This window comes from Camponotus floridanus, unplaced genomic scaffold (genome assembly GCF_003227725.1).
Source record: "Camponotus floridanus strain SB8 unplaced genomic scaffold, Cflo_v7.5 scaffold31, whole genome shotgun sequence".
Classification (NCBI taxonomy): Eukaryota; Metazoa; Arthropoda; class Insecta; order Hymenoptera; family Formicidae; genus Camponotus; species Camponotus floridanus.
In genome coordinates, this window is record NW_020229448.1 from 886,472 (window position 1) to 900,804 (window position 14,333).

At 42.1% G+C, this 14,333-nt stretch overlaps 1 protein-coding gene across 2 annotated transcripts; it reads left to right on the forward strand.

Moving 5' to 3' along the window:
* Positions 1-1,355: 1,355 nt before the first annotated feature.
* On the forward strand, positions 1,356-10,622 carry LOC105252418 (homeobox protein abdominal-B). 2 transcript variants are annotated; one of them, XM_020027892.2, is made up of 2 exons: positions 1,356-3,861; positions 9,023-10,622. In XM_020027892.2, the coding sequence occupies exons 1-2, from the start codon at positions 2,811-2,813 to the stop codon at positions 9,517-9,519; spliced, it is 1,548 nt and encodes a 515-aa protein (XP_019883451.2). In that variant the 5' UTR covers positions 1,356-2,810; the 3' UTR covers positions 9,520-10,622. The 2 variants fall into 2 exon arrangements, with proteins under 2 accessions (XP_019883451.2, XP_025266137.1); XM_025410352.1 differs by having other exon boundaries at positions 9,062-10,622.
* The last annotated feature ends 3,711 nt before the right edge of the window (positions 10,623-14,333 follow it).

Here is a 14,333-nt window from a genome sequence, read left to right on the forward strand (position 1 = left end):
TTCTTCATGCTTATTATAATGTACTTACGTATTTTTATTACGAATTTTTATTGATATAATAATTGTATAAATAATAAATAAGATTGTAATTTTTTTAATCTGTATAAAATTTAATTATTAAAATTTCTCTTAATTTTACATTAGAACGGAATTCTTTGAAAAATTAGGGATTTTTTGCATTTTTCATTACTAATATTGATTAATAATAATTGATGATCATTAAGACGTGATTCTCTCGTGAGTAACGCGACTCGATGGCACACGACACTGATGGACGGACAGATGGAAAGCGTGTGTGTTACCGGAGTTGTTGTCAGACCGTTTTACTTTACTGCCCATAAAAGTACCGAGATTTAGACTGCAATACTGTGCCATGACGTATTGCTCGCGCGCTGCGTGTACATGCACATATACACACTATTAAAGATGAGTCCGGCTCCTAGGAAGCGTGATCCATGGGAGCATTTTACCAGCCACGTGACATTTCGTAGGAACGAGAGAGAACTTTGAAACGTGCATTTCTAATCAGTTTGTATATCATCGCATGTGAATAAGTGTAAAAAAATTATTGAATCTAATAGAATAAATGATTAAAATAAAAGTAGACACGTCTTTTTTAGAGCCAACGAGATAAGAATCTTTCAATTAATGTATAATAAATATGAGGGAAAGAAGATTTAGTTGTTCAAAATTAATTAATCAATTGAAATATAGAGGTGTAATTTTTGATAAATATAATTGCGAATAAATGATAAAGATACTATCAAAAGAACCAGATGGACATTTTTATTTTTTATTTATATCGTCACTATTAATCAGAAGAATAATGCAAAAGATATTTAATTAAACTGGATTATATTACATGTTAAAGATAAATAGAATGTTTAAAAAATTTATCTTTTAAAAGGAATTTTTATTATTTTAAATAATATTTATTATTTTAAAAGGAAAAAAAAAATTCAATTCCCGACATCATAAGCTTCATTGAAATAAAAGACATCTTTCTCTGTCTCTTTCTCTCCATAGAATTATCTACGCATTTAGTTGAAAACAATCGTTATCTATCATTTACTCGCGATTCACGATCGTTTCATTTCTTCCCTCCTCGTCGATTGCGAATCGATCGCGCATTCGGCAATATTTGTGGAAAGCCGGAGAAAAGTCAGCCTCTCCCGCGAGATAAGTTGGGAAGCATGTTTGCGCTCGCTAGCTCGCGAGAAGCGGTCAGAGGAGAAGGAAGGAAAAGCAGATTAGAGCGCGCACGGAGCACGTGGGGAAGGGGAAGGGGCGCGGGGGAGGGAGGAAGCGGTGGAAAGCGGCGCGAAGCGGCCGCGCGAGGAGAGTGGGAGACAACGAGTTCGTCCGGACCTCGCGCACCAAACGATCCGAGAGATCGCGCTCGCGTCGCTTTTGGCCCGTTCGACTCCAAGCCGCGGGCAGAGCTCTCAGTTGACGCTCAGTTCGGCTCAGCGAGGCCAGCGAGAAGAAAGGGGGTTATTCCATATGTGTGAGCGTATCGTGCGTGTGTGTATCGACGCACGATCCTCCGGATCCGGAGGCGTTGCTACCTGCTGAAGATCCTCGGCCGTATTAAACTTGTTACGCGAGGGGTGGCTCTACCCGACTGACGACCGAGGACGACACGTACGCGGGAGAGATAAAAGGATCCCGGTCCGATCAGAGATACGCTCTCTCTCCTTAGACTCTCTCTCTCTCTCTCGGCTCCGGATGCTCGTTATCCGCATCGTTGCAGTTCGTGAGAGTTTCGTGATCGGATAGATAATCGTACAGACGTATGTCGATCGCGAGCAGGCGGGACGTTCGATGAGCCGCGCTCGCGGAAACCTCTCGCGATGAAGACGACGACGTTCGTAGGTGACAGAGACGGAACGACGTGTCGCTCGTGTACGATCGGTCGCGGGACGATCGTAACGCATACGATCGCGCAGTGAGTCGATAGATCGACGATTGCCAAGTGTGTCCGGTGCTGATTTTTCTTTCCCTCGAGTCTCTCGTGCGCGCCAGTTTCGATCAGTCGTCCTGATAAAGAGCGCGCTCCAAACTCTCGCGACCGATGCCTTCCTCGTAATAATCGCGCTGTGTCATTTTGTTTTTCTCTCCATGCTCGTCACTCGTCATCGTTGGACCGGACGACGTCATCCGCGCTAACCGCGCCGCATCGCACGTGGCTCGCTCGTCGACGCGGTCCTGGTGGATCGGGACGATCGTCGTTGCCGCGCGTGGATCCTTTGTCGGCGCTGCCTCTTGGCTTCTCCGTCCCGCGTTTACCCCTCCACCTGTCTGCTGCGGCGCTCCGAACCCTCTCCCCCGCCGTCATCCCCTCGTCGAGGACTACGCGATTTTCCCTATCCCCACCCGCCACCGTCCGCTCCTCGCGCTCCTCCGCTGCCTTCCTGCGTGTGCACGCGCTTTCTTTATTTACTCCGGGAATTCACGGACCAACACGCCGGCCACGATGAGCGCTCCGTTTCTCGCCGCGCGGTGAACCCGCCGTGCTCCTGGTGGGTGCTTGGAAACATCGAAACCATCGATCGACCGCGCGATGATCGCGCGATCGGCCTGAACCTGTGCACCGCGGAATCGCCGGGACCATCGTCATCTCTTCGCCGATCCACGCCGGTCCACGCCGATCTACATCGGCGTAAATATCGTTGTACCACCGCCAATAAACCGTCATCATCTGCACCATCGCCGATCACGTGGCTTGCTCGACGGCGACGCTGTACGATAATGTTCACGCCGCGCCGCTATGTGGCTCCGGCGTGGGCCACCCTGGCTCCGTCACCCCGATGGGAGCAGCAACCGGAGCGGGGAATTCCACCGGGGTGACCTGGTGGGCCATGATGAACGGTTCCCTCTACGAGGACAGCCCGCCGCCAGTTCCACCGACAGCCTCGAGCCTCGTATCGATTCAACACCAGACGAGCACGACGCCGGGCGCTCATCAGCAAGCGACCACGCCAACGTCACCCGGGGCACCGGCATCATCGGCAACGACAGCGCCCCCCGCGCCTACAGCGAGCGCCAGTTCAACCTCGCCGAGCGCTTCCTCGGTAGCGAGCAACAGCGCGGCCGGGCCGCTTCACATCCCCGCCAAGAGATTAACGGCGACCCCGGGGGGCGCCGGGTCCACCTACGGCGAGGTTGCCTGCGTAGAGTCCACGGGCGCTCCGGGAGGCGCGGGGGCGGCGGGTGTCATCCGGCACTCGCACTCGTCTTCGGCGGGCTCTCAGGCCGGCTGGAGCTACAGCCCGCACCATCCCCAGGACTCCCACTACTCGTCCACGACGGGCGGCGGCGAATCCCTGAACCATCATCAGGCCTACGGGGGGAACAATCCCCCCACGTATTACAATCTGGCGGCCGATCCCACCTCGAGTTCCGGTTCCTCCAGGGACAACCGGAAGGTCGGGGCCACCCTTAGCTTCTGGTCGCCGGCCACTGCCGGCTCGGCCGGCACCGCCGGCTCTACCTCGGATTACAAGTCGTACAACTCGGCCGGCGCGGCAACCACGACGTCGTCCACCGGCGGTGGTGGCTCCACCCCCGGCGCCGCCGACCCGGCCGTCTCCTCCTGCCATCAGAGCTTCTCCCAGAGCTGGTGCAATTACGCGCCTTACACGACGGCGAGGCATCACCATCCCGTGGACACGGCCGGACATCATCATCCTCACTCGCAGGCGGGGGTCCCCTATCTGGCGCCGTCCGCGGCGGACGACCGCGGGAGGGTCGCCGCCGCTATGGTCGCCGCGGAAGGTGCCTTTCCCCACGACGGATACGGCGGTCTGAGAAACTACGGAGCGCCCGAGCCCGTTACCTCGAGCCCCTACCCACCTCCAGGTAAGCATCTACTCTCTCGCGTCCTTTTCTCTTTCGCGCGACAAGGTCTCGGAGAGATTCCGATCTTCAGCCTTACGCGCCGTCCAGGTGAAACGTAACAACAACATTCATTTCGTCGCGGATGTATTTTCATTCGTATCGTTGAATAGAGATTTGCCGCTCGTGATTAATGCGAAACCTACGCTCTTCTACACAACGAGGAGGTCGTAAACCTCGACTACTTTTCCGCGTTCAAGTATCATAAATCGATATAATGTTCGTCGGCCGCCAGATCCTGAGAGATCGTTCGAAATTAATGAACCTGCGAATATGAAATTTATAATTAATTTGTCATCTCGGCTCGTGTAGCGACAGATTGAACGACGAGGACCGTTCGAAAAAAAAAAAAACCATGTGTCACAAAGAGACCGCCGATTAATTTATATTAACTTGGCGCGATGCTTAGTATTATTATGACCTTTCGAGTACTCGTCGACGATCCTGACGAGCTTATTCGGACCCGCAGTTATCGTTCATTCACATCGTTCCCTTTCGCGCTCCTCCTCTCTCCCTCTGTCCTTTTCTCGGGACCCTGCAACCCATGAAACGTCGCACGAGCAACAACGAACGACGGCGGCCGGGGTTTATTGGCGGCCGTAACTCGTAAACTCTGGCGCGCGCCTCCGATCAGCTGATCCGTTCCATGACCCGTGCAGGCGTTCGGTCTTTCCGGCTAACGGCTGTTCGCGCGCTTGTATTGTCGCTACCTTCTTCCCATTATTTCACTTTTGTACGGCAACTTTTTTTCCCTCGACGCAAACGAATGTTTCTCGAAGGAAAGTGACATTTAAAAAATGCCGCTACTCGATGTCACACTTATTGCATTCTTCATTAAAAAATATTCGTGTAAAAATATTGTGTCAGATTCTAAAAAAATATTATCAGGAAACTATAAATATGATACGTATAAACTGTACATATATATAACTAACTGTACAATTCGACACGTTTTTTTTTTACGAAGCATTAACATTACTATCTTATTATCTCTCGAAAAAATGCAAGGAATTTTCATAGCCTTAATTTATGTATTTCTTGCCGTACCACCCGGATTTAATAGAACGCACGTGTAATATAGCAGAGATTGTAAATTACATTCACACAGCGTAATTATATCACGACGGAGAATTGTAATACGACCTCCCTCCGCGCACGTGGAAATATTTGAATTTCATAGTAGGCGGTACAGACGGCTATTTTCCATCGATCGACGTTGGCTCGCCTCGTCCTTCTGAAAAACTCGCCTCGGTATCGCCGCTGCACGTCGTCGCGATTATCGTTACTTTGTTGCTCGTGCGATCGCCATTGACGGCGCTAACCGATAACCGAGATAACGCTCGCGTGATCAGCCGGAGCGGAGTCTAATCGTGCGCGCACGAGGATGCGAGTGTGTGCGCAAGCGTGTCGCCTGTACGTATACGTGGAATAGCGAAATGCGAGCGCGCGCTGCGTATAGTTTAAGCGTAACCCAATAGATGGCGACTCCATTATCTTTACCCGTTCGCTCGGCACCAGAGAGTGCGCCGCCTGCACCGTATCGCGCCGTATCGTGCCATCCCATATTAGTCCGGGTAATCTCTCGGGAGGCCGGATTACAATGTCTTCCAGGTGTCCCCGCGCACGCAACCTGCGATATCGTCCTCCCGCTTGAGATATTATCTCCGCACATGACGGAAACGCACCGGGCGTTTATCGCCCCGTATTTAATCCCGCGGATCGGTATCCAGGCTTAATTAGGCCCGCGAGGCCTACCGGTCATCGTTATGCGAGCTTATATCACGGGACGGAGTAAAGTATGGCTTTATCAAGTCGCCGGTCTTCCTCGAAAATCAAATATTTCATCCGTTTTATGGAAATAAGAAAGTTTGATTGGATATGCTTTGAGAAATGTTTTATTTTTATTTAAAAAAAAAAGAAATATTTTCTATCCCCTCGTCCTCTCTCTCTTTGCGCGAGATTTATCCGATGCTGAATGTTGGGGATAGTTTAGGAAGTTTTAATTTCGATGAATAAGTCGTATAATTAATTAAAATCATTTTTATATTATTGCTCGATATATTGTTTAATATGATAATGAAAAAAAATTTATTTTATTTTTCTTAATTTGTATGCATTTTATATCTCATATAAAGTAACATCGGGAAATGGGTAGATAAAACATGTTCGAATTATTCCCAATCGATATTTCACCCATTACTCGACAACCCCGGTTACGAACCCTTCGACTATTTCTATCAGAGGCTTGAATGTCATTCAAGAAAACTGCAAATTCCGATCGATCTCTCCCGACATCTCTTTCAATCTGCATATATTACATTATCTTTATTATTTTTTTTATTGCAAGAGATTATAAGATATTTGTTTGTTATGCGTAAACATTGAATTTTTAAAAATTATATGTATATTACACGTGCTCTCTCTATTTGCGTTACTGTCAACATTTTTTGAGAATCCTGATCTATGTTAAATAATTCATATATATTTCTACGTTAGTGTCGCAGTAAATTCTCGCCCCTCGAATAATCCTGTTTAGGCAACGAGGGAATGTATCAAACGGAAAAGAAAAGTAGAGAGAGAGGCTGCAGGACGAGACGGAGAAAAATTCAATAAGTGAATTGGAACAAAACTCGAGGAGCGAAATTTTTCAGACACCCGTGTACTTACTTGACGAGGAAATATTAATTAATTTGCATATTAAATAAGAAGCTTATGTGTCTTTATTTTACTTGAGCTAGAAAAAGGGAGTCCTTTCTGAAATTGGGAGAAAAATGACGATAATTTTAACGATAAACGTAGGAGATTTTGTGCCAACTAGAATATATGTGTAAAAATACCTGCGTGACATCTGAGATGTACTTAATGTTGCGCGGATGGCGCCCATCGCAAGCACATGTTCCGACGGATCAGACATAATACTACATCCGGTAGCGATGCGTTTGTTCTCGGACATCTTAGATAGGCTAAAAATAGACGATTCGATCCCTTTGGATAATTTGCGATACTTTTGCGCGAGTCAAAGTCCACCAGTATTGATTCTAGAAAAAAAATTAATCATTTACATATGTAATATTTTCCTGCGCGAATCAGTCTTTGAAAACATTGATAGAACGCATTACACGTACATGTATAACGCGTGAGGTGTCGGCTATAATTTTTTACGATTTGATAGAACGTGCAAGCGACAAGGCAGGACGATGTTCATCGGAGTGGAAAGGGGGGGGGGAGGGACATTTATTCGCGCCAAGATAAGAAAATACTCGACATTTTCGTGCGATGTATAAAATACAGCGATATATATCGATCAACGTTATTCGCCCGCCTCTTCTTTCCTGCGAGTGTACTTTGAAAAAAAAAAAAAAATATTGGGAAGATCGCGGGACACCCCGCTGGATAGAGCAATTTCGTTGCGCATTCGCGCGCACCAAGAAGGCGGTTTATCCAGTCCGCGGCTGGGTTAAAGATAGACCGCGGGATGAGTCCGCGGGCTTTCGTAATCGCTCCGTTCCACTGGCGCGCGGGTATGCACCTTGCACCATCTCCCGTTGTATATTCCGCTTTAACAAATGTATTCGCGTCGCTCCACATTCTCCGTCTGCAACGGGGCATAGAGTATGCCCTGTTAAAAACCACCAACGAGAACGGACCTAACAACGGTTCGCGCGCGCCGGCTTCATGTTTTCCGTGCGGTTAGTAGAACCGGTCCAATTATATCATACCACTGTATGCCGGGGAACGGCTGCGGCAACCCTCGTGTGCGTGTGCATATGCACGTGCATGCACGCACATATACGTGCACGTATATACGAGACTAACGTTGCGCGCACACACGCGTAGCCAAAGTGCACGCTTTGACACTCGGAGAGCTCGCCCAGGCACGGATTCAGTCGACAGGGTGCCCCGATGTGAGAAAAAAATTGAATCCAACAAAATGTCGCATTTTTCAAATTTCATTTTTTAATTCGGACAAATGATATTTTAATGTCGAATATTACATCGCGAACAGCACGTTTTTAATAATTTGAAAAAGAAAATTTTATCAAATATAAATGTAGAATTTTTTTAATTGAATATATTGATAGAGATATGACGAATTTTTCTCGAAAAATTCTATGCTTGTTTATTTTGATTATAAAAATATATGTAATATATTAATCATTGACTATAAACGAGAGAATTTTTATTTAATATCAACAGAAATTTTTATGTGAAGAGATAAATATGTTAGACTAACATTACCTCAATATAAAAAAAAATTAATAATGTATAAATTAATATTTTTTTACTGCAGTTTGCCGGATAAAAAAGTCGATGCATTAGTTGATCTTATCGATAAATTTTATTTATGGAAGATTATCTTCGATAATTGGCCATAATAATTAAAGAAGCTAATTGAAAGATGCTGCATTCCTCTATCATAATTAGCGGCGATCCAAAGATTTTTAATAATTATAATTATATGACGGATGCAATTAAATGGTGAATGTTCGTTTCATTTTAATCTCTCGAGGTTTATGAATTTTGTGAAATCAATGTCGCGAGTCCCTTTATCGTTTTAATAATATTTCCGATTCGATCTGTTCGCATATACGAGGTGACAATTTTCCGCGATAAATAGAAACGCAATTTGTCTTTTTATTAATTTGTACAATTCATACAACAGAATTGTTGATAAAAAATAATATTGATAAAAAATTGACATTGATAAAAAAGGAGTAACGGTATCAGAGTTACGCGTCGATACACTGATTAACGAACCGATATATGTATCCGCGCTCATTTCTGCTAGCAGTAATGACTGGCGATAATGAGAAAAAGGAATCGCTTTCCTCGTTAAAAATCCTTAGATGTGCCGGCGAGCAAATGAAAAACTAACGTAAAAACACTAATAAACTTATTAATATCCGTGTATTTTGGGTTCATGCATCGGGAACTTACCTTTCGAAATACTCGAATTATAATAAATTTCTATAATAAATTTCTGAAGACAGAAGCAGAGTGAGAGATTGGACGTAACACATTTGTCTTATCGAATGGATAAAATTTGTTTTCGAGCGGAGTATTAGCTGAATATTACTAGCTAGCAGCTAGGTTACTTTATCCTCGGCAAACTAATTGTGTTAAGTGATGTGGGGTTCCTCCCCATCTTCCTTGTTTCCCGCAGGTTCGCTTGCGGGGGTAGGCGTCGGGGTCGGCGTAGCCGGGATGGGCGTCGGATGCGGCAGCTCCAATCCCCTGGAGTGGACGGGCCAGGTGACGGTGCGGAAGAAACGCAAGCCCTACTCGAAATTCCAAACTCTCGAGCTGGAGAAGGAGTTCCTCTTCAACGCTTACGTATCGAAGCAGAAGCGGTGGGAGCTCGCGCGGAATCTGAACCTGACGGAGCGTCAAGTGAAGATCTGGTTTCAAAACCGCCGGATGAAGAACAAGAAGAACAGCCAGCGGCAGACCCAGCAGCAGAATAACAACAACAACAACAACAGCAGCAGCGCCAACAACGCGAACCACCACGCGGCGACCGGCAGTCACCACCATCCGAGCACCGCGCACGCACCACCCTCGAGTCACCACGTGGTCGCGCAGGCGCATCACGCGAACGGCTCCACGAAGCATCATCAGTGACCCGTGGCCTTCTCTGGGGTCGTCTTCGGGCACCATCATCACAGCCACACCTCGTCCAGCAGCGGTGGCAGCCACGGGGGCAGCCATAGCAGCCTGGTAGCAGGTCACAGCAGCCATAGCCTCCACGCGCCGCAGCCGCAGACGCCGTTGCCGCCGATTCACGTGTCGTCGTCGGGCAACGTGACGCCTGCCACGGCCGTAGTCCATCCACACACACACGCGCACGCACACACCGCCGGCCACCATCATCAGCTGGCGCACGTGGCCCAACAGTATCCCGCGCTCCTACATCAGACGCCTCACGGCTTGGCCGCCTGAATGCACCGGACGCTCCAGAGAAAGACGCCGAGGGAAAACGTCGCCGAGGCGATCCCTGCGAAACTGTCGATCGATATCCACGTCCACGGGAACGACAAAAAATCCTCATGGACTCTGTCGAGCAGCCGTTCAAAGACTGCCTCCACTAAGGAAAGATAAAGCTCGCGCGTAGTATATTATATATTATTAATTATTAATTATTATTAATTATATTATTATTATTATTATTAATATTATTATTATTATTATTCAACAAGCGAAGATCTTTCGCTATTGTATAGAAAAGGCGCCGCTATTTCAAGCGGCCCGAAGACTCTTTTCGAGTGTCGGTGTCGGATACTTTTACGAGTAATACGCGTCATCGGGCGACACCAAGCAATCTGTCCAATTCGTAATTCGGTAGTATTTTCTCCAGTTATATATACATATATACATAAAGTAAAGAGGTAATTAATGTCACTTAGTGTACCCCTACTTCTCCCACCGTGTCCCCCTCCCGACAAACTCTCCAAAGTCCCCTCTCTTCCCCCGCTCCGCATCGTGTATTTTACCTCGTCTTGCATTGTCCGGGTCGAATATCGGAACGCGTATCGTTGCAGTTACGTCCGGGATCGATTCAAACATCATTGATTTTGCAGTTAGGGCTGGATGGTCCATCGAGAATCGCAGATTATAAATGGATGGGTCGCTTTCAGGGGTAAGTGGACTCACTGATCTCGCGTAAGTGCATGTGCATTGTTTCTTTAACTTAAGTTTTCACTTCGATGTGGATTATCGCGTTAAATGCCTACAAATCTTCTTTTGTATCGAGTATTAAACTAATATTAAAGCAAAATTTCCATGATATGTGTCATTTGCGCTTTTGTGTTTATCTGATTTATTATGTCATTTTTTTAAATATAATAAACATTTTATTGGCAATTCAAATTTTTATTGACAGATTCAAATATCGTGGTACAAATAATTGCTCTTAATAAATAATAGTTTTTTTAGTATTCGATTCAAAACATTTTGTATAAATTCTACATTTTAATCTAAGCAAATTTGCAGTGTAGTTTACGTTTATCGGGATTCATGTATAATTTGTAATTTCTCGACCATGAAGAGGAAGGTTATAGTTTGAGGATGAAATGTCTTCTTCCTTCGCTATTTAATTTTATTTTGTCTACCGTGACGAAATGTGTAATAAGTTTCGAAATCAGTGTAGAACACGAGCGTATCCCAAAAGTTAGATAATTACGTCCACAATGTCGTAATAATCACCTAATTCGCAATAATTGCAAATTAGTATCTACAATTCTTATTCGAGAAAAACAACCTGCGTTAAAAATATACCTAGTAGTTGGACTCTCTAGTGAGTGATCGTGATTGTATCGTTCTAGGCTGAGTTTGGGATCTTCATAAAAACTATGATATTATGCAGGGTCAAGATCGCATGTACGCTCAGTATTTTTATGCCCGCGCGGGCAAAAGTCTTGCCGTGAAAAGAATTAAAGGTTGTGGTACTTAACGCTTTGAATAACTTTACAACTTGCTGACAATATCGTAATTGTATTATTTTTATTGGCAATAATATCTATCGATGAAACATGGGGCACTTTTGACTTGTGTTGCTAAACAATCGATCTGGAAAGTTTTCTCAATAAAATTACGCTTTCAAACAATGTTTTTAATTATGCTATCGGATATTCTAAATACTTGTCGATAAAAACTAGACGTTGCACTTACTCTAAATCAACATTTGCAGTTATTATATAATATTAATTATTATTAATTATTATTTTATATATATTATATATATTACGTTATTAATATTATATAAAAATCTGCAAAGTTAATCAATCTTTTTACTTATCGTAGTCTATATTTTATAAATTTGGAAAGTAACAAGGAACCTATATAAAAAAATGTTATAAATAAAAAATATATGCATGAAAATACGCATATAATGCATACATATATAATTCTTTAAATTGATTTAAATTTAATATATGTATGTGTTTACATATGTATTTGTAGCGTCTAGTAAATGTCACGAGTATTGATCTCTGGAAATCCAATGAATGTATCAGCCGACGGATGTCTTCCGGTCGTTTTTTCTTTCGTTTAAAATCCGTGCTCATATCTTTCACGACGAGAACCGAAAGAAATGAGAAGAAAATCGATCTCGTACGAACGAAGTCCTAAGCGCGGCCGGAATACAATTTTAAACAAAACATCAGCAAGTAAGTAGATAATTTAATCAGATGTTTAATGAAAAAAAAATTAATCCCTGTGGATCTCTATTCTCTAAGGTGCAACATTATCTAAATTACCAAGGGTTATTAAGTCTATGTGAATGGCTACAATATATTATATACGCGTATTTTGTGTATGTATATGTTATGTTATATGCGGATGAATGTGTATGTGTGTATGTGTATAAGATGTATTTGCACACGTGTACGTGTACGTGTGTTTCTCTGCAAGCAAGTGCATCTGTTTTGTATGAATGTGTGTTGTATGAATGTGTTATACGGCTGTGGGTATGAATGTTATAAAATGAAAAATGGGCACGCGTTTTGCACTCTGAGAAAATTGATAGAAAGAAAGAGAGAGAGAGAGCGAAATCGAGAAAAGAGAGAAAGAGGAAGAAAGATGAAAAGATCGAGGAGGAGCGAGGAAGAGAGAAAGAAAAACAGAGTAACCGTGAGTCGGAAATTCTCGGACGTTCGAGATAGCCGCGAACGATGAAAATAAATAAACGTATAGCTGAGCTCGAGAAGAAGCGCGTCAACAGAATGCGAAGATGAAACGAAGATGAGAGTGAGTTTGAACTCGTGAGAGAGACTGAGTTCCGGACAACTGTATAGTTCTGCCACGGTACTGTAACAGTTATAATTATGTAACGACGATAATATAATACAATATAAATGATAACAAAATAAATAATTTCTCAAGCGAAATGATTAAATGGGAAATTTCGACTGGACGGTAGCGGTCGTGTTGCGTTCACCCTACCGTCCGTGCTTTGCTGCAAGTTGATTGTAATTAGTTATTAAATATACCACTGATGATGTTTATTATGTCTTAAAATTCTTAAGATTATTATTATTATTATATTATTATTATTATTATTATTATTATTATTATTATTATCATTATTGTGAGCGTCACGTTAATATTATGTTATTGTTTTTATTGTGTGTTGTTTTGTATGTACCTTATCAGCCTATAATAATATCACTACAATAATCCATACACACACGCACATATACATACAAACACAATAGAGGGAAAAGAAAGTATATAGACATTATCATCTTTATCTGCTTTAAATATTAATATGATTTTCCGACTTATAAAAATTTACGGTGCCTGATGCAACAAAAATTTCTAATTTGTTAAGTTACAAACGGAAATTTTATGTTGGCAAAGAATTTATAAGATTGTACTAATTTTCAATTAGTAATCTGAAATTCAGAATATGAGCAAATTAAAACTAAAGTTATGTTATACGATTGTGTTGGAAAAAGGAAAGTGGGATGCTTGAAAGCACCTTTTATTTTAAAGAAATTTGTTTATATATATAGAGAGAGAAATGTTTTTTAAATATTTTGGTGACTCAATTGCTAAAATATTTTTCTGTTATTTTTATATAGCGACGATAAAGCTCTATATATGCAATAAATTATTTTTGGTGATTGAGAAAAATGTAAAGATTACAATTGTATTTCATTTATGTTGTTCAACTTTTTATGCAGTAAAAACTGTTTCATCATCGATTTGCTGCTTCATGTCATATTGTATATTATCATGCGCTGTATCTTGTAAATTATATGCGTGAATATTGTTTAATGTTCCGTTTAAAAATCTTCATCTTTTATCGTACATGACTTTAACATATAACGCAATATTACAAATAAATCATCATGTTTTTTTTTATAAAAATTGAGTTTATTCGACCCATTATGCACATAAAAATAATGAAGAAAAATATTTTTGCAATCTCTTTACAATGCATCTTAACAAACATGTATACTTATCGAATCATAATGTAAATTTTCTTTCATTTATAAACTAAAATTTTATATATGTTTAAAATTATAGTTTATTTTCAAATCTTAAAGTTATGAAAATTATAATATAATTTATTTAAAAAATATTTTCATATAAACACATTGCAAAATTTTTAAATTTAATCTTGTATATGATACACTGTCAGCATGGGAAATATTCACATTTTATTTAATTTGTTTATGAAACGTATTAACAAATATTATAATATTTTTCTAGATTTGTCTTTTTTTCTTTATAAAATGCAATTTTTGCGAGAATTATCAACTTTTTATTTTATAAATTTTTGTGGATAAATGCATTACAGTTACAGATAATAGTACAATTGTTTTGGTGTGTAGTACATTAAAAGATATATCGATATTATACAATATTATAAAAAATATCGATTACTTAATAATTTTTTAAATATCTATACGCATATATGGTATAACAAATAG